The sequence below is a fragment of the Apodemus sylvaticus genome, chromosome 22 (genome assembly GCF_947179515.1).
Source record: "Apodemus sylvaticus chromosome 22, mApoSyl1.1, whole genome shotgun sequence".
In the NCBI taxonomy this organism is placed as follows: domain Eukaryota; kingdom Metazoa; phylum Chordata; class Mammalia; order Rodentia; family Muridae; genus Apodemus; species Apodemus sylvaticus.
In genome coordinates, this window is record NC_067493.1 from 46,613,575 (window position 1) to 46,638,446 (window position 24,872).

Consider the following 24,872-nt stretch of genomic DNA (forward strand, 5'->3'; position numbering starts at 1 on the left):
TCTCCAGTAGCCCAGGCTGGCCTCAAACTTACTACATAGCCCAGGTTGACCTTGAACAACCTGGTCCTTCCCAAGTGCTGGGGTTACAGATGTGCCCCATCATGCCCAGAGTGTCACCATTTAACTTCCACGATACCTGTGGGTTAGGCATAGCACCGACCCACCAATGACTGAGGACAGAGACTCGGAGTTGAACAGCTGTATGTGCACATGCATGTGCTGTAACCGTGACTTACCCCCCAGACCCCCATCGCCCTCGTGAGGACAGGATGGTAAAAATGGAGGCTGTGCACGGCCTTCTTAGAAGCTACAGCTCCTGATTTATGCTCCTCAAAGCTGTCTGAGGAAGTTGTTTAGCTTCTAAGGTGATAGATGAAGGCTGGGTCTTCTGTTTGCAGAGCCCAGGGTGGAGGGTAAGTCAGGACAGTTTCTCTCCTCTGTCCCCAAGGGCTCCACAGGCCAAATGCCGGCCAGTGTTTACACCGTTTTTTAAGGCACTGGTATTAAGCACAACCACTCAAGTTCTCTCGCTCCCCTCTCTGTCTATCTGTGTGTGTGTGTGTGTGTGTGTGTGTGTGTGTGTGTGTGTGTGTGTGTGTGTGTGTTCCTCCAGCTATCCTCCTTGTGGAGAGAAGCCACACGGGAGCATTTCCCACCCATTCCCTTTGACGCAATCAGCACCAGCCAGAAACCCCAGACGCAGCTGAAGCCTGGCTGATGCCCCAAACCCCTTCGGTGGCCACTCCACCCGGGAGGGGGGCGGAGGGGGGTGCTCTGCAGCCCCACCATGACCCCCAAGGAGCCAGCTGGCTGAAGAACTTGTACAGATCAGGTGGTCGCAGCTCGCTCCGAGCATGACAAGAGGATGCCTGGGCTTAGAACATGTGCTCAGGCCTTCTCTCTAAAAGTCTCTTAGCTAAGGAGGAGGGCGGAGGCGTTTCTACAGCCGGGGAACAGCCTCCCTCATGAGTAGCTCTGAAAGGGAAATTTTAGTCCAGTACCTTATCCCTGCCAACAAGTGTGCCACCAGCTGCCTCAGAGCCACTGAGGGTACTCCTGTCCCCTTCTTTGGGCATGTAGTGCTGATGGAGAACCCTGGTTCCTCTGGCTGTCCCCAGGACCCACAAGACCACAGTTTAATGTCCCAGCTGGGCTGTCAGCTTTGCCCACATTGCTTCTGAATTATACTCACTGGCCACGGGCCCCAGCTCTCCTGTCCCTGTGCCCTGATGGCCTCTGGTTAATAAGCGGCTCACTTAAAGACACCGAGGGCTCTTTGGAGAAGCAGAGAAAGCCTGTGGTTGCCGGAGTGCAGGCCAGGAAGGCCTGGACTCAGCCCAGGATCTCGGGGCCTGTTCATGTTCTTTACCCTTTGTAGCCTTCCTTGTGGGCAACAGCGGATCCCCACCCAAAAGCCGCAGCAGACAGCTAGGTGAGGCAGTGAGGTAGTTATTAATCACGGGAGGCATGCTGAAGCCTGAGGTCCTTCCTGGAAGAGCTTTAGTTCTCGTTCCTGAGAGACCAGATTAACGAGCTCCCTGAACTTCAAGCACAACCTCGACCCCTCCTCTCCAGGGCCCCCAACTGCTGGGTGGCTCTCTTCCCACCTGCCCCCTGCCACCCACCCACCTGCCCTGCCAACCCCAGGACCTTTGGCTATGACCTTGAGAAGTCTCTGTAGAAGGGAACACTGGGGAGTGTGTCAGACTCTCCACCCACCACCACCACCAGTTGCCACTGGCTCTAAATCCAGCAGCACCAGGGGAGTTGGAGCCCCTCCCAGGACTTTGCCCATTCTCAAGGTCCTGGTCACCTTTGTCACCCCCTGCAGGGATCCCCCACTGCCAGCAGAACTGTTTTGTTGAAGCCCAGCAACAGGACAGGTTAAACTAGAGATCTCTTGACAAATGCTTCTCACTTAATCCTCCCTGACTTGTCCTGGGGTTGCTTAGCCAAATCTGTCCGACACTGCTGGTGCCCTCGGAAACCTTGCCTCTGGTCCAGGCATTGTTTCTGGATGTGGGAATCCAGGGTAAGCAGGGTGAAGGCCCTGTCCTTGAGGACAGACGTTTGGGAGAAATAGTATAAAACAGAGACCCCGCTCCTCCAGACACCGCCATCCACCCCTGCTCCGCACACCCCTCCTCCCACCCCACCGCCCCTAGGACCTTGTAGACAAGTTGCAGGTCTACAATAGAGGGGCCAATGAGATGGCTCAGAGCAGTGGTTCTCAAACCTCTTGGGGTCAAAGGAGTCTCTCACGGGTGTCACATATCAAATATCCTGCATATCAGACATGTCACAATTCATAACAGTTGAAAAATTATGGTTATGAAGCAGCAACAAAATAATTTTGCGGTTGGGGGGTCACCAGAACATGAGGAACTGTATTAAAGGGTTGCAGCATTAGGAGCATTGAGAACCTCTGACTCAGAGGATGATGGCGTTTGCCACCAAGTGTGATGGCCTGGGGCCAATCCCCAGGGCTTGTATAGGAGAAGGAGAGGACCAAAATAGTCTTCGGGCCTCCATATGTGTAGTGTGGCGCATTCATGTACATAGACATATGCACAAGAAAATGTAATAAAACATGTTAAAGGCCTGGGTTTGATACCCAGCAGTCCATAAACTGGATGTAGTAGCCTGTAACTATAAGCCCAGCACTCAAAAGATAAAGGCAGGAAGAGCAGGAGTTGAAAGCCACTCTCTGCTACACATCAAGGTGGAGGCCAGCTTGAGACACAGAAGACACTGCCGTAACGTTTAGAATAGGGTTGCGGTCTACAACGCACGAGACCCGAATCCTGCCCCCAGTGCCGCACATAGGCAGGTAGGTAGATAGATAGATAGATAGATAGATAGATAGATAGATAGATAGATAGATAGATAGATGAATTGATAGCCATTAAAGCTCTACAACTCATAGGAAGAGTTCAAAACGTGCAGCCTCTGGGAAGCCCTGGAGACGCTGAGGCTCCTGGAAGGCAGAGACTGGGGCAGAAGCTAGTGTGCCCTTTATTAGTAAGGCCGGTGTCCCAGCTAATCCTTGAAGCTTGACCCTCTCTGGTTTGGTTCACATTCTCCTAGAGAAGAGCATTCCCTGATAAAATGTTCCCTCCCTTGGTCCTCTGTGCCTCTCTATGGAGTGCCAGGAGGCACTGGGGCTGTCCACACTTAAGCCTCACCTGCCCGAGATGGGCATTCAGCTCCCCTAATCACTCTCCCCAGCTCAACCACCCGCTCCTGACCCCCCAGCCCCCACCCATCCCGGGGTTTGTTCCCTCAGCTCCTTAATCAAATTAAGGGAAAGGAGGGGGTTTAGATAGGGTTACTAAATATATTTCTGTTCAGGGATAGAGACCGAGGGGCCGGGGAGGAGGGGGTGTGAAATTCCTTAATGGAGTGTGCCCTGAGCCTCCTCTCCCTAGAACGAGCCGGCTTGGATCACCTCCCTGCAGAAAAGTGCTTGTACAGCCGCTATCTCCTGGAGATAAGGTCCCATGGCAGTGCGCCCACCCAGGGAAAGGTCTGCTGAGGCCATCGGACCCTGTGAGCTGAGCTGACCCTGGTCTATATATTTCACAGAACACCCTGGCCATGCAGGGGTGACTGGGCTCTCTGTGGATGTGACACCAACAGAGACTGTTCACAGCCGGAGGGCACAGTTCACAGCGTACACTGTCCCCACACCAGGTCTTTTAGAATTTTTGTTTTTCTGTTTCAAATACACTAAACTATAAAGGGGGAAGAATTGCCACCATGATCACTGTCTAGCCTCTGAATATGCATCCTTATTGGAAAGTGGACTCAGACACACACATTGTCTATATATTTCTCTTATATTTACCTTAATGCTTTAGTGTTCTGTTCATCAACATTTCTTCAGAAATACCTCTCTCTGATTTCATTCTACATTGATCTTGGGGCAGATGGGTCCAAGAACCACAATGGATATGTAGCACTACAATGACCTCTACGATGCAGAGACCTCTCCTTCCACCATGAGGGTCCTGCGTATCAAACGCAAACCCCGCAGCAAGCACCTCTTCCTGCTAATCCACTTTGCAGGCCCTGGAAATAATTTCTAAAAAAAAAAAAGCATACTTTGGATTTGTCCCTTATCAATATTGAGATAAATATTGCTCACACGATCTAGTCTCCGAGGCTGGGGACTCTTAAGAATGTTACATGTGACATGAAATCTTGCAGTGACTCAAGCTACAGGCAAGGATGGCGAGGCCCATGAGGTGAAAGAACTTGTCCTCAGTCCCTAGGGTCCTGGGCAACATGGCACAAACTTTTTTAATTAGCCTACCAGTGACTTTTTTGTTTTGTTTTTCCTTTCCCCAGTGTTGGGACTAGATCCCAGGACCTCATGGGTGGCAGAGAAGAGCGTATGTACTGTGGGTCTGTGTCTCTCATGGCCTCATTTGACATCTAAGTCAAATTCTCTGTGAGTTTATCATGAAGAATAATTCTCCTGTTGTTGGCTATCTAACCCCCACCCATGCCTTTCCCACCCCCTACTTGTACGATTATCTTAGCTTTAAACCACCACCTTTTTTTTCCAGAACCTTTTCCTAGAAGTGAGGTGACTGAATGGCCCCTTTAACAGCCTCTTTACATATTACCAAGTGCCTTCCCAGAAAGCCACAGTGACACACTCCCACTGACACGAGGAGGAGATTGCCCTCTTTAAAAGCAATCCCTGTGGTAGGTGGAAGTTCTCCCCCTCTGTGTGATTTGCATTTTCCTTGATTTCTGGTGAAGCTGAACTTGCCTTTTCGTGTCTTAGTCAGTCGCCTCTCCGTGAGTACTTGCCACAGGGCAGCTTTGTCACCGCAGCCTGGCTCTCCCTCCACTCACTCTGCACCCAGTCACTCTAGGGAGCCCTGTGAGAAAGAATCCGCTTTCACATTCCATGTGCCCTGCAGAACTTTGGTCGTCATATGGACGCGTGCCATGGCTTCGACTTCTATTTCCCCTCCCTCACCCCGACCCCAGCCACACCTGACTCACTTTGGGGCTCCTGCCACAGTGCCACACCTCAGGGACAAAAGGGTCAGAGTGCAAGATTTCCCTTCCACCTAATCTGCCATCCCCAGGCTGTTGAAGAGGGAGGCAGGCTCTCTCTGTGTCCAGGCAGTACCCAGGCTAGAGCCAGCAGGCCAGGCCCTGGGCTTTCTCTTCCCAGGAAACTTAAATTCCTATTGCTCTCTGGGGAGGAGAAAGAGCACTGGGGCCAAAGAAAGGACCTCAGTTTCTCATGAGCCTGTGGCCTCGGCTGCCCAGCCTCCCTACAGAGGTTCTGATGGGCTCTCCTGATCTTCAGAGAGGCCTGCCATCCTTGGCAATAGAGGGGCATGCACCATCATCTCCCTTCCTCTGGCTGGTGCACAGTGGGTATGGAAGACGCTGCCCAGAGCTGTATGAGGCGCGTGCTGACGCCCCCAGGGTCCAGAAGAATATGCAGGACCCCCCCCCCCCCCAGGCTCCAGCTGCATGTCTGGCAGTGTCCCTGTGGGTGTGGCTCCTATGCAGTCACCCAATCTCGCCTGTGACACCTAGAATTGTTAGCCTCAAGATTGGACAATATGACCTCCTCAGTATCTATGAGCTACCAGACATATCCTCTCAGTTCCTTAGGTGGAGTCCCGGTTCAAAAGCCCATTTCTGTTGTCCTCGCCTGTCCCAGCTTTAGAACACGAAGGGACTGGAGGGTGTTAGGTGCCAAGAAAAAAATGTCAGTTGGGGAGGGGCAGGAATTAGAGCATGACTCAGCTCACGATGACGGCGCCATTATGCTCACACAGCACCAACAGTGTCAAGCATCCAAGTCCGTTCTCTGGCAAAGCAGCCGTTACACATCAGGGAAACCAAGGCTTAGACGCCGAATTCTGACCTCAGCGGCACTGGACAATGCTGGGTTGAAGGGCAAGTGAGTGGTCGCACACAGTGCATGATGCAGACCAGTGAACTCTGGCTGACCCAAAGTGGCTGAGAGGCCTCACAGAGCTTCAGCTACAGAGAATGGAGCCTGCAGCCAAGGATGTAGGATGTGAAGGGGACTTGGTGGGACCAGATGTCCTCACTGTCCCAAAGGTGGATATGAGGGTCAGGAGCCTTCAGTGGATCCTTCAAGGTACTGAAGAAGGCCTAAGATGGGCAAGGTACCTTGTAGATCGATGACCTACAGCAGACAAGAGATAAGAGTTATGGCAAACAATTGGTTCATGCAATCTTGGGAACTGGCTGGGAAAATCCCATCCACTGACCTGGAAGCTCCCAGAAGCTGTATCACACGGGTGAAATTTCTTCTACAGGGAAGCCTTGACTTGATGTCAGATTATAAACTACTTAAAGTGCTTATAGACACTAATCATCTACAAAAGACATGTGAGCACACACACACACAGAGACACACAGACACACACACACACAAAGCAACAGCAGAGCATCAGTTTGAGACTCACATGGGCTGTGGAAGTCTTGGAAGGGAGGAGGGAGGAAGGAGAACCTTACATAAACTTGGAGCCTGGCAGTGGTGACACACTTTCAATCCCAGCACTCAGGAGGCAGAGGCAGGTGGATCTCAGGAGTTCAAAGCCAGCCTGAACTACAGAGCAAATTCTAGGGCAGCCAGGGCTACACAGAGAAACCCTGCCTCGCACACATGTTCAAGCCATGTCATAGTGAACAAGGGTCATTTTAGCATTTGTTTCCACATTGGTGGTGAGGACTTCTAGAGTAGATGCTATTTTAAGCAGAGATGAAGCTGGTAGGGTGTGACTAGGATAAACCAAGAAAAGGAAACCTAGTCAGTGTGTGAGAACTGTACCGTGGACACATCCTGTTACCTTTCTTTATTCCCACAGTCTCCAACTAGGCCTGAGGATGCAGCTCAGAAGGCCAGATTGCTTGCCTGGCATGCCCAGAGCTTAGCTTGACCTTCCCCACCCCCAGCCCCAACACTGCAGCAACCTGAAGGTCCAGGCCATCCTGAGCTATGTGACACAGCTTTAAGATGATGGAGTGCGCCAAACTCTCCAACGGAATAATGTTTTCTTTTAAGCTTGGGAGCCAGGGAGGAAAATGGGTTTGTTCTAGCTCTCTTCTGTGGTGACACCTCATTTTCCCAAGGCTGATTCAGGACAGGTCAGTATGTTGACAGGGAGTCAACTACCAGCGGGGTCAACCAACCGGGGAATGAAAGGAAGACTGAGGTTTCTAAAACTTCCCTGTCTCCTCCTACGTCTTTCTCTCTTGTCACTGGGACCACAGGTAAAGTTCCTCAGGACGAGGAATAATGGCTGATGGTCTCCCGTGGCTCCTTCCATGCCTACTGCCATTCCAGTAAGCACCAGGGGACCCCAGAATAGCCCTGAATTAAGGCGACGATCGTGGTAGGGGCTGGAGAAGCTATAGGCCTTGGCCTGACTGACCCTGGCAGGAAGATGAGTCTGGAAACCCCAGCCCAGGACTAGCAATGAACGAGCCGTCTGGCCTGTCTGATAGGGACACCAGAAAACAAAGGGTCTCCAGCTTTCTGGTCTGATGTGACATGCAAAAAGGGAAGATGTCTTTCATATACCCTTTCCTGTGACTTGGAACACGTGTGACCCTGGAGGACTGAGCCACTGACAGACTTGAGGACGCTCCCAAGAAAGATGTAGATTGTGAGCACCTGCTCCCAGCAGAGCCAGCTTCCTCCCTTCAGTGGCCCCAAGAACAGAATGACAGAATGAGGTCGCTAGCTCCTCCTGACAGTCAAATCTCCCTCCTGAGGGGAAAGAGGAGGGAAATAAGGGGAGGGTGGCAGCACCTCCCGTTTTAGGGAATTGACAAGAGCCAGCGCAGGACTGGAGAGGGTTCAAGCGGCAGACACTCCACGCTGAGCCTGAGCGGGGCTCTATCATGAACCGTCCTGGGAGTCCTAACTAAGGGATGGACTGGGTGGGGCCGCCAGGCCCAGGGCACCCTAAGGAGTCAAGAGTTGAATTGCAGGAAGGATAGGCTCACCCAAGTGGTGGGGGCAAAGGTTAGGGGCAAGGCTTGTAGCAAAGGGTGGAGTACAGTATTGGAAATCAAGAAATATCAGCCCGGTGGCTCAGGCCTGTAATCTCAGCTGCTTGGAGACTGAGACAGGATCTCGAGTTCAAGGTTAGCCTGGGCAACTTTGTGAGCCCCTATCTCAAAACATTAAAAAAGGCTTGGGCTATAGTGGAGTGGTAGAGCAGTCACCTAATGTGTGAGAAACAAAGTTCAAACCCAGTAATAATGAACATTAGACATACATACACATACATGGAACATACACACATACACACACATACACACACACACACACACACACACACACACACACACACACACACACGGAACATCTGAGCTAACAGTCCTGTTACTGTGTGCCTGGGCACAGAGCCCAAGAGCATTGCAAGCTGTCCGGAGAACTGTCCGTACGTTACAGCACCGTTCACTATAGCGCAGAGGGAGCAGCCATAGCAGCGGATGCTTAAATAATAAACACCAGGAGATTCCCTCCATGACCCCCAGGAAAATGTGAAGCTGATAAGGTTACCCATGTTTTAGGGGTAGGGTACTGAGGATAGAACCCAGAGTCATACCCCAAGTCTGTCATCTGTTTTTTTTATGTATGTATGTATGTATGTATGTATGTATGTATGTATGTATGTATGTATAGATGATGGATGGATGGATGGATGGATGGATTTTTGAGACCAGGTCTTTCTATGTAGCTCAGGCTGTCCTCAAACTCACTGTGTAGACCAGGCTAGCCTCAAAGTCAGAGATCTGCCTGTCTTTGCCTCCTGTGAGTTGGAGTTAAAGGTATGTGCCAGCTGGGCGGTGGCGGCGTACGCCTGTAATCCCAGCACTCTGGGAGGCAGAGGCAGGCGGATCTCTGAGTTCAAGGCCAGCCTGGTCTACAGAGTGAGTTCCAGGACAGCCAGGGCTATACAGAGAAACCCTGTCTCGAAAAAAAAAATCCAAAAAAAATAAAAATAAAAAATAAAAATAAAAAAGGTATGTGCCACCATATCAGGTTTGTGCCTAGTCTTACTGCATCTTGTCATGCTGTATGCAGGACATCCCTGGGAAGACGTCTCCTTTCTGAAGGGAAATGGAGCAGCAGTGAATCGAGGGGAGGAGGGAGTGGGTGGGACTGAGAGGAGTGGAGAGAGGGGAGGCTGCAGTCAGGATGTACGAGAGAAGGAGACATTTAAAAAATCGATTATGTTTTTTATTTCATTCTTATTTTCAATTATGTGAGGGATGTGTGTGTGTGTGTGCGCGCGCGCTCGCGTGCGCGCGCGCGCAGATTCAGTAGTCTGTTCTCTTTCCACGCTGTTTTCTGGGGTCTCTTATTATTTCGGCTTGAAGATTGCACACTCCAGCTCCCAGATCTCCCACCTCATGTTAGGGTGCTGGGATTACAGACACGAGCTGCCTCATCTGGCTTAATGCTTTTGCTGTCTTTCTGTCTGTCTGTCTGTCTGTCTGTCTGTCTATGATTTTAATCTGCCGAGCTATCTCACTATCCTCTCTGATAGACCAGGAAGTAAGTGTGAATACGGTTTTAGCCGCTTTGCCCAAAGCGGCAATACACAATGACCGCACTTCTCTTACTTTGTCTCTCTGGTTTCCAAAAGTGAGTGGTCGGTGCTCAATCACCCAGCTGAAGAACGGCAGCTCAGCAGACCCAGCCCCCTCTGTGGATGGGGCCCTCGGGGCTCTCCTGAGCAGGCTCGTGCTCTGCTTCTCCGCGCTTCCCCTCCTTCCCAATCGCTCTCTGATTGGCATCTGGCTGTCCGAAGCTGTCTTTCTTCTGACCCCTAGCACCTAGGCCCCCTGATCTGGGGTCTGGAGGAGGTAGGGCCTCTCCTTTCTTGGATTTCTACCAGTTTCTCATTAAGGTATTGTTCCTGGGCACAATGGGCTCCTGGCTCACACCTTGAAGTACTTCCCTTTACTCACACAGGGAACTAGCGGGGCATTCACCGTGCCTCCTTCCCATTGTCCCTGCAGTGGGAGGTAATCAAACTCTCTGCATGAAACCTCGGGTGAGCCAAGGTCAGTAAGATGTGTGGCACTGAGATGCCACCCCGCAAAGGCCAAGGGCTCCGTGGCGGCTCACCTCGTTTGGAGCTTTGTTTGCGTTGCTGTGCAGTTGTAATGGAAAACGAATAAAAATATCCCAGGGCCCTTTTTGGCCAGCGCTTGGGAAGTTAATCCCATTGCCCTGGCCAAATGCCAGCTCAGGTCCAGGGCAGACTGTCGGCCTCCTGCAGATCGCTGGGGGTGTCACTCACCCCTCCTCGCCCCCACCCCACCCCCACCCGCAGCCCCTAGCTGTGACTGCAACAGCTGTCCCTGCCCCACCCATGGAAGAGGCCGCATTTCTGCAGGACTCTAAGGGGCCCCCTCTCCCTTGGCTAGCTCTGGGAAGAGGGACAAGACCTGGGGTTAAGAAATTAAACTGCTGTTTGCTGCAGGGGAGATCCGCGTCTGAACCCTTTCACACACCACAGAGTCATTGGCTTCTGTCGAGAAAATGGCTTTCGGGAATCGCTAATTTCTTCCCAGAACTTCTGGGTAGAATCCCTCCCTTAGTTTTAGACAGATTTAAAATGTTTTTGTATCAAAAGTACTTCGAATTTATCACCGTGGAGCGTGCTGTTGGTGTGTCTCCTGATTGCTTCCCCTAATGCTTAGCTCTCTTTCCTCCACGAGATTTAGTAGAGATTTAGTATATTTTATGATATGAGGAATTGATCTGCACAAATTCCATACAAATAGTCATCGTGTGTCCCCAACAATGTGACAGCCTTGGAAGAATCGAATAGAGAAAAATAGAGAAATATTTCCCCCTTTAAAAAAACCCACTTATTTTTATTTTATACGTATGATTTATTTGCTTGAATGTATATCTGTGTACCACACACTCCCTTGGTGGCAGCAGAGACCGGAAGAGGGAATGAGATCTCCTGGAACCGAAGTTAACCTTGGGTGTAAGTCACTGTGTGGAGCCCCGTTCCTCTACAAGAGCCGGAAGTGCTCTTAACCACTGAGCCACCCGTCTCTCCAGCACCAGCCCTCCTCTCTGTTTCAAAACAGGGTCTTACTCTGTAGCCCAGGATGGCTCAGAACTCAGTGAGTAGCTTAGGCTGGCCTCAGACACTAAAGTCATCCTGCCTCGTCTTCTTGAACGCTGTGACCGTACGTGTGTGCCATACCTGGCTCTGGTTTGTTTAAGTGTGTGACTTCAACAAATGACAACCTGATAACTGATTATCAGATTCTGGGGGGAGGGAGGGAGGGCTACAAGTGACGGTGACACCTGACACCTGGTCCTAAGGATGGAAGGGCATGACACTCGACCCCTGAGCACACTTCAGGCATGGAGAGTTTGTCAAGGATGTCTATCTTCCCAGTTTCTTTTCCCCGTTGGTCTTAATTAGCCTGATTCCGTGTGTGTATTCGATTGTTTTCTATAATTATGTTATGTCCCATTGAGATCCTTGCTGGAATGTTCCAAAGGTTTCTAGCTCAGGTTTTGTATTAAGAGTTTCTAGCACAGGTTTTATATTATGAAGCCAGTACCTTAAAAGGATGAGACAGGGCGGGGACGCAGTTCAGTTGGTGATTGCTTCCCCTGCACTCACAAGCCCCTTGGTCTGCTTTCCCAGCTCCGTAGGAGCTGAGAATGGTGGTGCATGCTTGCAATCCCACAGACAGAAGCAGAAGGTTAAAGGTCATCCTAAGCTACCTAGCACTAGCCTGGGGTACATGAGCTCTTATTTCCAAAACAACAACAACAACAACAACAACAAAAACCAAAAATAAAGAAATATATAAATAAAATAGGGACAAGAAAGGGGGGCAAGCATTTTTCTGGACAGTCCTCCTGTGGGGACCTGTTTGTGAATGCTGGTCTGTGCCTCCCGCCCCTGCTTGCATTGGGTCAGAGAAGCCTCTTCCAGGATGTTCTTTGGCCTGGAAACATCCCCTCCCACAAGTTGCCAGGGCTGATCTTTGGGGTATATCTGAGATCTGAAGAGAAAGCTCCGCGTGAGGGCTTGATTACTTTTGGGGTGGGGGTTGGCCTTGCATTTGCTGCCTTCCAGGAAGAAGGAGGACTCTGCTCTCCTCTGATGAGTCATGGGAGAGAAACGTCCAGTGTTTGCAAACATCCCAGGCCAACCAGAGGCTCTGTGCAGCCCCCCACCAGGGCTCCCTAGGCCCACCGGAGAAGCCCTTATGGGGAAGGTCAGTGGGGGAGAGGGTCTACCTTCACCTGTGGTGGAAAGCAGCCGAGGAGAGGGGACAGTTGTCTATCTCGGGGCTCCAACATGTGAGGCACAGGAGAGGACGTCTACACGGGGGTTCTGTCTACAAATCAGGCCCTGGTCTGGGTCCTACAGGAAGGTCATGAGCAGGAAGTGGGCTTTTGAGGCAGCTCAGTTGGCGATGTACCTACAACGCTCTGAGTTGGATTCGCAACATCATAAATCAAAACCACAAATTACCCTACCCTTTCTCTAGAGGCCTGCCGCTCTGCAGAAAGTCTCCAGAAAATCCCAGATCCCAAAGTAGATACCCAGACCTAGGCAGAAAAGAAGGCAGGGCAGGGTTTGGGGTGGGCGGGGAGGAGTCTGCAGGGGTCTTCCTCTCCAAGGGAGACAAGAGGCCAGAGAGGGTTGGAGCTGGTGGTTTGCTGGGATCTGCCGTCCTTCAGCTCAGACTGCTGGAGCCAGATGGAGCTCCTGATGCAGGCACCCAGATGGAACGGATCGGGCTTGTCAGACACACTTCTCTCAGGATACACAGTGTTCCCCTCCTTCCCGTTCCCCTCGCCAAAATGAGGAATCACAAGGTGACTCGGGCCGGTGGCCAGCCCCCTGGGATTTGTGGAGAGCTATCGGGTGACTAGAACGGGATGACAATAGACACCTAAACGTGCTCAGGGCTCGTCCACCAATCACCCTTTCCGCTATCGTGGGACATCAAGGGAACCAGCTGGCCAACCTTGGGAACAAAGATCCTGTTCTAGGAAATTGTCCACGGCAACCCTATCTGTTGCTTGCTCTATCTGTCCTTGGGTTCCTGCCAGCCTGAAACTCTACCTGTACTCTATTGCTACCCCTTCTGGGGAGCAGGGCCTTGGCATGAGCAGGGCCCCCGAGCCTCCAGTCTACCTCAGAGAGACATTCACTAGCGAGAATGTGTTCCCTATTTTCTGTTAGGCTAGTAGATTGAGTCCTCATTGCACTTAAAGAATTTAGCCATTTAAGGTCTAAACACCTTGGGGTAATGAGGAGGGCACTGGACTGGGTGGGGGGCAGGCAGGATGCGGGGGTGGGGCAAGCAGGGAGGACAGAGGAGAGAAACTTTAGAAAATGTTTCCACAAAAATCAAAGAGCAAGCCAGTGGAGGCAGGAATTGTTGCTATATTTAAAGTGCATTACCCCGTTGGGAGCTACAGCTTTGAAACCATCCCATAATACTTGGCTTTGCCCTGCTCCGTGACTTTCTCTCTCTTTTCTTTTTTCCTTTCTTCCCGAAGATGGGCAGTGCTTTGGTCCACCCACCCCACTTCCCCCAGAGCGGCAGCCTGAGGCCCACCGGACGCTGGGCTGGATGTTGAGGACAGCAACGGGGGAGGGGTGAAGGGTCTCAGAGACAATGGTCATCGCACGTTTATCTGGTCACTTGTTATCATTACCTGCAGACCCCCGCTCCCCTGGGCCTTATAATTTATTGTCAGAGAGAGGTGATGGTGGGGCCGTATTATCACTAACATGTGAGTTCGCCCATTTAGTAGTCCTTCCGTCCCGAGGAGGCTGGACTTCTTGGCCCTGGATATTCTGTATTATTCAAGGTCATGACCTCTCACTCACCCTTGTCACCCTCACCCAGGGGCCGGTGGCTTGGATGGGTGGAGATGCAGGCTGGTAGCTGAGCTTGTCAGTCTAGACGTGGGAATGTGTGTGTCATGTGTATGTGGGTGGAGTTAAAGCGGTGTCAAAAGGGCTGAAGATAGTGAAGGATGACTGGTCCTGGGTCTTGGTTCAGACTCAGAGGGAGAGAGGTGCTGAAAATGAGGCTGAGTTGGTGTGTTGGTGTGAGCCGAGGCTAGCCCAGTCTACACAGTGAGTTCCAGGATAGCTAGGGCTACCTTGGGAGATCCTGTCTCAAAAACAAATAATTAAATAAATAAATCGCTTGGCTAAACTAGTGAGTTACAGACTGGAGTCCCTAGGAACCACATCTGCCATCACCTGGGGCAGCCGGGAGGTGGAGGTGACTTTGCCTGGGTAACGGGTCAGCCATTGTCAGTCTGGACTCCAGGAAGTCTCAATTCATAAGCATCAGCTATGAGTTGGAGTCTCGAACACATCCATGAAAAGGACACTAATCGGGGGATTCTAGAAAAGATGTTCTGTTAAATCATTCAGGTGTCTCAGATGTTAATTTTGTGGCATGTAGACACAATGGTGGTCACAAAGGGCCAATGTGTGTTCAGTGGCACGTGTCATGCTCAAATGAACACGTCTCCATACAAAGCCTGACAGAACGGCGGTTTGGAGCCCGTGTGGACCAGGACTCCTGCGCATAGCTCTCCCATTAAATTCTCATGGAGGGAGAGCCGAGAATGGCGGTGCGCACTGTAAAACCTAGCCCTCGGGAGCCCAGGGCAGAAGGACCTCGGATTTGCAGCAGCCAGCATTTCACTACCGTGGCCTCCCGGCCGCCATATCACCCAACAAGCACGCAATCCCGAGCAAGCAAGAGGTGGCAGATGGGATCCTGTCAGAGGTCTTGGCTCCTTCTGGCCTCTCAATATAAGCATTTCACAATGCCAAGTTTGGTCCTGGTGCTTAAATGGGTATTTCTCATAGTACATGACCTTCAAGTTTCATCAACTAAGGGAAGGACTGTGGATGCTCCAACACTGTGACAGACTGTCGGGGGTAAGTAGGCAGGAACACCCCTAAAGGTCCTTACTTCCTTGACTTTGGAAACTCTGGTCAAGATGATTTATGGCAACTAAAGAATCTCATTCAGATGATTAGCTTTTTTTAAAATTAACTGTTATATGCTGTGGTGGTTTGACTATTGGAAGTGGCACTATTAGGAGGTGTGGCCTGGTTGGAGTCTGTGTGTCACTGTGTGGGTACAGCTTAGAGAGCCTCCTCCTCCTCCTAGTTTCTTCCTGGCTGTCTTCAGATCAAAATGTAGAGAACTCTCAGCTTCTTCTGCAGCGCCAAGTCTACCTGCATGCCGCCATGCTTCCTGTCATGATGATAATGGGCTGACCCTCTGAACCTGTGAGCCAGCCCCAATTAAATGTTGTCCTTAGAAGAGTTGCCTTGGTCATGGTGTCCCTTCACAATAGTGGAAATCCAAACTAAGACAGAAGCATTGGTTTGAGGATGTTAGATCCCCTGGATCTGGAGTTATGGACAGTTGTGAGCTGCCCTGTGGGTACTGGGGGTTGAATGTGGGAGCCCTGGAAGAGCACTTAGTATTCTTAACCACTGAGCCATCTTTCCAGCCCCTTATTAGTTATTTTTAATATGGAATGAGTAGCAAAAAGACCTGTTGAATAGTGACATAGTCATTCTGCTTGTTAAATTGTGTGTAAATCAAATCTGAGATGTATCGCTAAAACACAGTTTGGGGTTGGCATTGGAGACGTCACTGAGTGCATGTTTTGCCCTCTGTGGCACTAGGCATGCATACAATGCATGTATGTGGTGTGGTGGTTTGAATAGGTATGGCCCCATAGACTCACGCATTTGAATGCTTGGTCCTTAGGGCGTGGCCTTGCTGGAGGAAGAGGGGGTGGGCCTTGAGGTCTCTAGCTCAAGCCACCTCCACTGTGACACAAGATGTAGAGCTCTCAGCTCCTTCTCCAGCACATGTCTACCTGCACGCTGCCATATTTCCCCACCATGATGATAATCACTGAACCTGTAAGCCAGCACCAATGAAATGTTGTCCTTTATAAGAGTTGCTTTGGTCATGGTGTCTCTTTATAGCAGTAAAACCCTAAAAACACATATAAAAGGCAAGATGCTCACACACATAAAATACATCTTTTTTCATTTTTTCTTTTATTGAGAATGATTCTTTTTTCAGACAATATATCTCAATTATAGTTTTCTCTCCCTTTGCCTCTTCCAGTTGCCTCCTCCATCTCCCCTGCCCTCCGGATCCACTCTCTTTCTGTCTCTTATCGGAAAAGAACAGGCTTCTAAGAAATAGCAGCCAAACATAACAAAGTAAAATATAACGTGAAACTATCATTTTAAAAGTGGAACTCTTCATAAATTTTGCATATCATCCTTGCACAGGGGCCATGCTAATCTTCTCTGTGTCCTTTCAGTTTTGGTATATGTGCTGCCAGAGCAAGCACAAGTCTAAAAAAAATTTTTTTGAGATATAGAGAGAGAGGAGAGAGAGAGAATGTCTTGCAGAGGACTTTAGTTCTTCCAGCCTCCATGTTGATTGGCTCACAAGCTTAACTCCGCTCAGGGGGACCTAGCGCCCTCTCCTGGCCTCCTTAGGTACCTGCACTCATGTGCACATACCCCCACACAGATACACAATGCAAACACAGAATTCAAACTAAATAAATCTGGGGGCTGGAGGGATGCTTCAGTGGTTAAGAACACTGGCTGCTCTCCCAGAGAACCCAGGTTCTAGTCTCAGCACCCACATGGCTGCTCACAATCATCTCTAACTGCAGTTCTAAGGGATCTGATGCCGCCTTCTGGCCTTCACAGTGGTACCTAGGCATAGATATGAACAGAACATTCATTCTCATTTAAAAACATCTTTTTTAAAAGACTGCTTGAAGATAAGACTTAAAACGGTCATAATAAACACAAAAACATTCAATTATAGGCAGGGCTCAGTGCCTGGGACAGAAAAATCAACAAGCTAAGTATACCATAAATAGCTTTAACAGGACTATGATTTGCAGGCAAAGGACTTGGTTTGAGTTCACTGCTCGTACTGTGTAAGTGGAAGGACAGGGTGGGTCAAGCTCAGAAGGGTATGCTCAGTATTGGGCATGTCCAGAGAGGTGAGGGCCTGAGACTCAGGCCATAGGAGAACAGCTCAGTGCCCAGCCACTCTTTTAGTTAGGAAAGGACGCGTTAGTGAGATAAAGATCTGGAAATACTCAAAGGGATCACATGAAGAGGAACTTAAGCTTGTTCAAGGTGGCTTCGGAGAGCTAAGTAAGAACGGATGTAGCTAGGAGAAGGTGGACTCTGCCAAAATGGGGCTGCTTTAATCATGTGAGCTGTCTGAATATGGAGCAGGCTGCGTCTTGTGGCCCAACCACCTCCCAGGAGGCCTGCAGAGGCCTGAGACCTGGCCAAGGCCTCTTTTGCAAGTTACCTCCTAGCTTTTCTATCCGAATAGCTTTTTAAGCCAACCTGCTTTCTGCTAGCTGATGTCCTCTTCTATCTGAGCCTCTGAAGGTCTTTGATCACACTTCATCTTTCTGCACTGCACGCTGCTGTGTCTTTCTCTTCTCTTCCTGTCCTCAAGTGATTAAGTGTGTGGCTGTGAGCCTTGCTGGAAGACAGTAAACTTTCTTATTAAAGCCTTGCAAACAAGGAGCCGAGTGCAGCACTGCACAAAAAACAGGGCCCCGGGTTGTACTTTTTTTTTTTTTAAAGGCAGGTTCTCACTAAGCTGGCCTGGAATTCACTATGTAGACCAGGTTAGTCTAAACCTAACCCTCACCTGCCTCTGTCTCCTTGAGGTTACAGGTGTGCATGACTACACCATGCTTATTTCTTCTTCTTCTTCTTCTTCTTCTTCTTCTTCTTCTTCTTCTTCTTCTTCTTCTTCTTCTTCTTCTTCTTCTTTTCTTCTTCTTTTTTTAAAGTGAGACAAACCCTTTAATTTGTTTCTCCCAACTTTATTTCTAAATAAAAGTAACCAGGTTCATGATCAGTTTTGGCAATGTCTAAGTGAAGAGGTCTCAGAGATAACAACAGGCTGAGGAGAGAGCATTCCAGCCTTCAGTACAAACGATTGGCAGAGAACATTCTAGAAGGGCAATGGAGACGGCAGCGGTGCCTATCAGGCTACAGGCGCTGTCATTTCTGGGAGCCCTGAAGGCAGTTTTGCCTTCTTTTTGGTTTAAACCTAAATGTCACAGCCATTCTCGGAGGTGAGTGGTCCAGAGGCCAAAATAAATCCAGTTTATTCATGAATGGAAAAATCAATACGCTGGAGCTGCGCAGACTTTGCTGAGGCCTTTGTGCTGGCACGGCCCTGTTGCAGGTTACCAATGGGCTGAGGAGGGTGGGACGCTCATTCTCCCATGCACTGAGAACTGTAGGTACTCAATAGGTGATGGGCACATGCTGAGAACTGGGCTTTGTGCTGAGTGTGGACACGACAGACAAGCTTTGTTCTTCTCAGGGGTCTCAGGTCTAACCCTACAAGACGCTAGGAGGCAGGCGGGTGCCGCTAGACAAAATGTGCAGTGCTAGGGGACTGGAGACCTTGAATAATGCCATACTGGGCACACTGGGGAGGGGAGCGACTTCGATAATAAAAGCATCTTTGAGGGGTTTGGGGGTTCAGCTCAGTGCACTTGCAAGGCCCTGGGTTCGGTCCTCAGCTCTGGGGGAAAAAAAGCATCTTTCGGAGGGATTGCTCTTGGTGAGGAAGATGGCCTGAGGGAAGAACAAAACTCCTGTTGTATGGTGCATCTGCAGCCCCTGGAAGAGGGGGCTACAATAGAAAAAAAAAGCAAACAAAAATCCGGAAATCCCAGTGAGCATCTCAGACAGACTGGGAGGGGTCATGACCTTCCTGCTCCCTACCCCTTGCTGCTGGTGTGGAAAGTAGGAAGGCAGGCAGAACTGGAATACAACTAGAGGAAGGCCCCCCAGCTCTCCACCCCACACCCCCACCTCGCAGGCAGTCACCTGATCCTCCTGAAGAGCCTGTGACCTAACCAGTTTCCACATTGCTATACACTAGAATTTTTGTTTGTTTGTTTCGTGTAGGGTTCTGTTGGTTCTAATCCAAGTATCAATCAGAAGTGCATGCCAGCCTCCACTCCTTGGAAATAATTAAATGAAATGACGTACTCGATTTTTTTTTCAGTCGGGTAAAGCGCGGTGATTTGCATCTGCTGAAGGAATCAATCTATCTTAAGTCTTGAGGCTCCGCCTCAATGTGGGGGGGGGGGCGCGTTGCTAAACATTCAAGTCGACGAAATGCTTTATTTTGCAATCTATTCCCTCCATGAAGCCACTTTTTTTTGTGAAGAGATTCGTGAATTCAATGTAAAAGTCCTCCTCCCTGTTGAGTATGGCTTCCCACCTTCTGCTTTTTACATTTATTTTTTATGTTTTAGACAAGGTCCAACATCGAAGGCTGGAAGTGTCTGAACATGACCTTGAACTCTTGATCCTGCTGCTTCCACCTCTGCGTGCTGGGATTACAGGCGGCACCACACTTGGCTCCGTATGGCTTCTTTATATTGGCAAAATTACATTGCACGCTAGGCTCTGGGCAGACACAACAGATGATCTGTGGTTTAAGAATAGATTTGGGATTGAAGGCTCCTTCTCTCCCATTGGGGGGAGTGGAAATCTATATAGCAGCCTTCATTTTGAAGCCAAAGCCAAGCTACCTAGCATAGGCGTAGCAGCTACAGCATAACCTGTGACTTCTATGCAGACGTGTGTCAAAGGCTGTGTGAGCTACTAAAAACGAAATAAAACTTCCTCCTTCCTCCCCCAAGAGTGGGATTCCCTGTCAGGGCACAGAACCCGCAGGGGAAGGAAGGGCTGGTGTTGGCGTGCGATGGAGATGAGGCTTTCTGCTGGGGGTGTAGGATGCGGTGTTCCCGAGGCGACAGATGAGCGCTTTTGGCTGTGTGGGAAGGGAACTGCGGAATTCCTCCCCTTGGTTGCTGAAGGGGGCTCTGAAGGAGACATTAGGATGCAGAGCACGGCTCGCGCTGCCCAGGGCGGGGAGGCGAGCCAAGGACACCAGTCCGAGCGCGCCTCGGGCCCCCGCGTTCCGGCGCCTCCCTGCCACCCCGGGGTCCCAGGCAGTGCCCCCTCAGTGGCAGGGCAACCAGCACAGAGCGCCCACTCGTGAGCTCCGCGCTCTATCCCCGCGCGCGGACGAAACAGGAAAGCCGTGGCCGCGAAAGATCTGGTTCGCCCTCCGCCCGCCCGGACCCCGCAGCGAGCACAGCGCGGACGCGGAGGCGGCCTGCGCGCGCACACACACGCGCGCGGCCTCGATCCGGGTTACTGGGGGAGGCGCGCGGGAGGAGGCGGGGCCTGCCAGCGGCGTGGGCGCGCAGCGCGCGCGCGGGAGGGCGCCGGGGGGAGGGGGCGGGGCCGCGCCGCCCGCGCCGCGCTGGGCTCTCTCGGCCAATGAGCGGCGTCCACATGCCGCGGCGGCGGCGAGAGGGGAGGCAGCGGCGGATAAATGCTATTAGAGCAGCCTCCGCGGAGCCGTCCCCGACGCCACCTCCCGTCTCCTCCGCCGCAGTTTCCTCCGCCGCTGTCGGGGGTGCAGAGCTGAGGGGCTCGGGCAGGCACGCCGCGCAGCTCCTCTCCCGTCGCCTGCCTCGCTGTCCTCCGCGCCGAGGGCTCGACCGGGCGCCCCTCGTCCGCCGCGCCGGGTCTCCTCGGCGCAGCGCCGGGGCCTGCGCTGCCTGCGGCCGGCTGGCAGCGGAGACGACGCACACTCGCGGCGGGGCCGGAGGCTCGCAGCCCCTCGGGCGGGCTCTGCGAGGCCCGGCCGCGTGCGGCGGTTTCTGGGGGAGGGGGCTCGGGTGATTCAGCGCCCGGTCAGGCGGAAGCGGCCGCCGCCGCCGCGGAGGAGGAGGAGGAGAAAAAGGAGGGGACAGCTGTCCGCGCCCGGGCGCCCGCGGTGGCACGAGCCCGCGGCCCGAGTGCGAGGCGGAGGCGAGGAGGCCGCGGGGACGCGAGGCGAGGCCGGCCGGAGCCCCCGCAGCCATGGAGAACGCTCACACAAAGACCGTGGAGGAGGTGCTGGGCCACTTCGGCGTCAACGAGAGCACCGGGCTGAGCTTGGAGCAGGTCAAGAAGCTCAAGGAGAGATGGGGCTCCAACGGTAGGTGCGGGGCGCCGGGGCTGCAGCGGCGCAGCGCAGCGCGGCGCGGGCCCGAGCGCCAAGGAAGATGGCTGACCCGGCTCCACCTCGTGGGGCTTGGCTCGGCTCGGCGCCCGACGGCTGCGAGAGGTCGGGCGGTCCGCGCGCGGGTCCGGGCTGTCGCCGACCTCTAGGGGTCTCGAGCCGGTGACCTTCCCGGCGCAGAGCAAGCCGGGGTGGGAGGAGGGAGGGAGGGAGGAGGCTCCTGCTGCTGGGCTGAGTCCCCCGCGGATTTATGAGGCGTCGGTGTTGTTGAGAAACCTTCGGACCGTTTCTTGTACTCCCCAAAGTTGCACATCTGGCAGAAGTGATGACCCAGCTGAAATGACTGCATGGTCCTGGAGGCCCGAGAGAGCTTCCGAGCAGTTCCGAGGCCTTCGATTACCAGGGCTGCATAATTTTCTCGGGGTATCAAAGTGAAGAGAGATCGTTGAACATTCATATACCTCTATCTGCCTTTCAGACAGCGATGGTGGTGAATTTAGCAGTTTTTATAAAAGCGCTAATAAAATGTCTTCGTTTTTCTTCCTATTTTCCTCCTGACACGTTGCCTGGCGAATTTTCCGCATTCTAGAATTACCGGCTGAAGAAGGTAAATAATATTTAACATGTTATTTTGGAGAGAAGATGTGTGTGCCGACTGATGTGGACAATTGAAACAAATGGTTTTTTTTTTTCTTCTTCTTTTGTAATAGGAAAAACCTTGCTGGAACTTGTGATTGAGCAGTTTGAAGACTTACTAGTTAGAATTTTATTGCTGGCAGCATGTATATCTTTCGTAAGTATTTAAAAAGTTATTTTGTCTACCCCTAAAAGTTGAAAGTATTTCGTTGGAACACCAGAAAATAAATAATGGCCATTGAGTTTCCGTGCTTAAAACAAAACAAAATAACCCAAGAATTAGAGGAAAAATTGATAGAAGCTATTTTGTTTAGGTAATAGATGCTTTTACAGTGCAGTTGAGAAATGGCCCCTGACTGTGCAGGATCTTTGAAATTCTTGTTCCCTACCAGTTTTTAGTATCAGAAAGTTTCTCGTTGCAAGGCCTTTCTGTTGGGGTTCTTCCATTTGTTATCATGTTGTAAGATCACACTAAGATGATGTTGGGCACTTTGTAAATAGAGCGTACAAAAGGAATATTCCAGTTGCTTTGCCTTCCTGGTAGTGGCAAGGTGACAGTTGTTCCTGACAGTGACAAGAATGATGACGGCAGTGATGGCACCACTGTTGACCAAATTTGGTCACTGACCTTTAGGGTGGCATCTAACCTGGACCCCTGTCTTGAGTGATTCCTAGACTGAGGGGACAAAGTTCAGTATTCTTGGTTCTAAATATTAAAGGGGGAATGAAGGTAGAGGCGGGTTTTTTGTTTTTTTGTTTTTTTCTTGTTCTGTCTGTGCTTGAGCCAGTGTGGTTGCTAAGAAACTAGTGAAGTGCAGAGACCAGCCTAAGAAAAACTAATAGATGTGGCAAGGGTATTTCTAGGTTATTAACATTTTACTACAGCATTTTTTTTCCCCTGGGCAGTGGACTTGTAGTTTCTTTAAAATGGTGATAGTAGTATGCAGATGTTCTTAATCATCAATTTTTGTTTTTAGAACATTGTATTCTTACACTGTGATAGGAAGTGAAAATCATACAGTGCTTGTTTTAGGTAGGTTTCACAGAACTGATAACTGTGGTTTCAATTATGTATTCACACATAAGTCTGACCCAGGGGCTCTGTGATCATGGCCTGTATGAAAACATTAGCATAGAGGATTGTTTAGAGAACTTACTGAGTTCAGGTAAAGGAAAGATTAATTTTTAGCTATTTTTAAAATAAATATTGGCAGCAAAGGTGACCTTTAGGAGCAATTGTGTACATGAATTTTGTCCTGAAACTTTAGTTTGTAGTGTTATCTAAGTGTTGTGTGGCCATTACTAGTTCAGTTCTTAAGAATCTTAACTGGTTTTCACTGAATAAAATTTAGACTCCCATAGCAAACCATTCAGCGCACTACTGAGTTATATACTCTACACTTCCTATATCTTTTTGTGATTAATTTTTTAAAATTTTGTCCAATAAGTGATTGTTTCATTCATAAACAAGATAAATGGAGTTGATTATAGTTTGAGTGTGTCGCCATGTGCTAACATAAATTATATATTTGGGGATTGTTAAGGTTTGCATTATGCAGGCTACATAACTCTAGAAGTCTCTCTGCTTTGGTAGTTAAATGCTGGCATTCACTAGGGCCATCAAGACTCTGAATTAGAAACTAGATGATATATACAAGCTGTAGGCAAAATGCATTCATATTGGTTCCTTTCATATTATTATTTGAAGCAGTCTTAGAAATGTGCCAAGTTACTTGCTATTGGATTTCAGAGGGTTTCAAATTGTGAGTGGACGTTTTTTGTTTTTTTTTTTTTTTAATCAAGCAGAATTAATGATTATAGATAAATTTTACTTTGGAGTAATTAGGAATTTATTGTAGTTTTCAAATTTCAAGTGCTTAACATTTTTTGTGATGCTAACATTGTTATGCTATGTTGGTAGTTGAAATACAAGTTTATTTTCAATAACTACTTGGAATTCTTTTTCAGGAAATGAATTGTTACATTTTTATGATACGAGTTGTTAAATGACTAAAGAATAAGTGTTTAGGAAGTGCTTTTTATAGAATTCACTTCATTTGCTTTGGTTTATTTGATCAAAATTGTGGATAGATTAAGATACTCTTCCGAGGCTGCTCTAAAGCCTGTACCAACTCTGACCTTTAGTGTCCATGTTTAAGCCTGTATTAAAACCTTTCAACTCCAAAGTTGCTTTATTTTAAAAGAAAAAGTTCAGGAAACTGAGGCATCAATACAGCCTGGGCTAGAAGAAGACTGTTCTTAAAAGCTACAAAAATGGAAAAAAGAAAAATTGTGCTCTAGAAGATGGATTTTGTTGATGTTCCTCACAGAGGGTTGACAGAACTATGGATACTCGTCTGTTCTTTCTGTGTTTTCTTATTTCTGTTGTTCCTTTGTATGCATGTGCAGTGTGTGGGTATACTTGTTCTGGTATGTGTGTGACTGTGTGTGTGCAGAGGCCAGAGTTGACATCAGGTGCCTTGCTTCATAATTCTCCTCACCTTATATACTGAGGCAGGATTGCTGGATCAAACCCAGAGCTCACTGATTCAGCTGGTTTAGGTAGCCAGCTCGCCTCTGCCTCCTGCATGCTGAGATTACGGCCAGGCTGCCGTGGCTTGCTGGCCTTTATGTCAATACCTGGGGCCTAAACCCAGGGCCTTAAACGTATTGTAAATGCTACCTGCCCAGCCCTCTTTCATTCCCTTTTGTTTTGTTTTTGAGATAAGGTTTCCCAGTGTAGTCTTGGTTGTCCTTGAACTCACTATGTAGACCTGACTGACAGCCTCTGCTTCCCAAGTGCTGGGATTAAAGGCCTACACCACCAGCATTTTACTCTACCTTCAGCTAGTCTCAAACTCTCTTATGTACAGCCGAGCCTTACTTGATCTCTTGCCTTAGCCTCTTAGACGCCAGTATTACAGCCTTGTGCCACCAACTTCAGCTTATTTACTTTTATAGCTTCCAAATAAGAGTACTGACTTATTTGTGGTAGTTAGTATATTCTTAACTGGCATAACAGGAAAATTATAGTTGAATACTCAGGTTCTTTT

The 24,872-nt window shown here is 49.9% G+C and overlaps 1 protein-coding gene and 1 non-coding gene across 2 annotated transcripts in view; one reads left to right on the forward strand and one right to left on the reverse strand.

Annotated features, from left to right (window-relative positions):
• Positions 1-16,333: 16,333 nt before the first annotated feature.
• Positions 16,334-16,441, reverse strand: LOC127673442 (U6 spliceosomal RNA). Its single transcript, XR_007975172.1, has one exon. It is a non-coding gene; the product is annotated as a U6 spliceosomal RNA (small nuclear RNA).
• A 4,091-nt stretch (positions 16,442-20,532) lies between these two features.
• The window catches only part of Atp2a2 (ATPase sarcoplasmic/endoplasmic reticulum Ca2+ transporting 2), a 48,865-nt gene continuing 44,525 nt past the window's right edge, over positions 20,533-24,872 (forward strand). The window contains 3 exon segments of the mRNA XM_052169044.1: positions 20,533-21,159; positions 21,773-21,790; positions 21,894-21,976. Coding sequence (XP_052025004.1) covers positions 21,042-21,159; positions 21,773-21,790; positions 21,894-21,976 — 219 coding nt within the window. The 5' untranslated portion in view covers positions 20,533-21,041.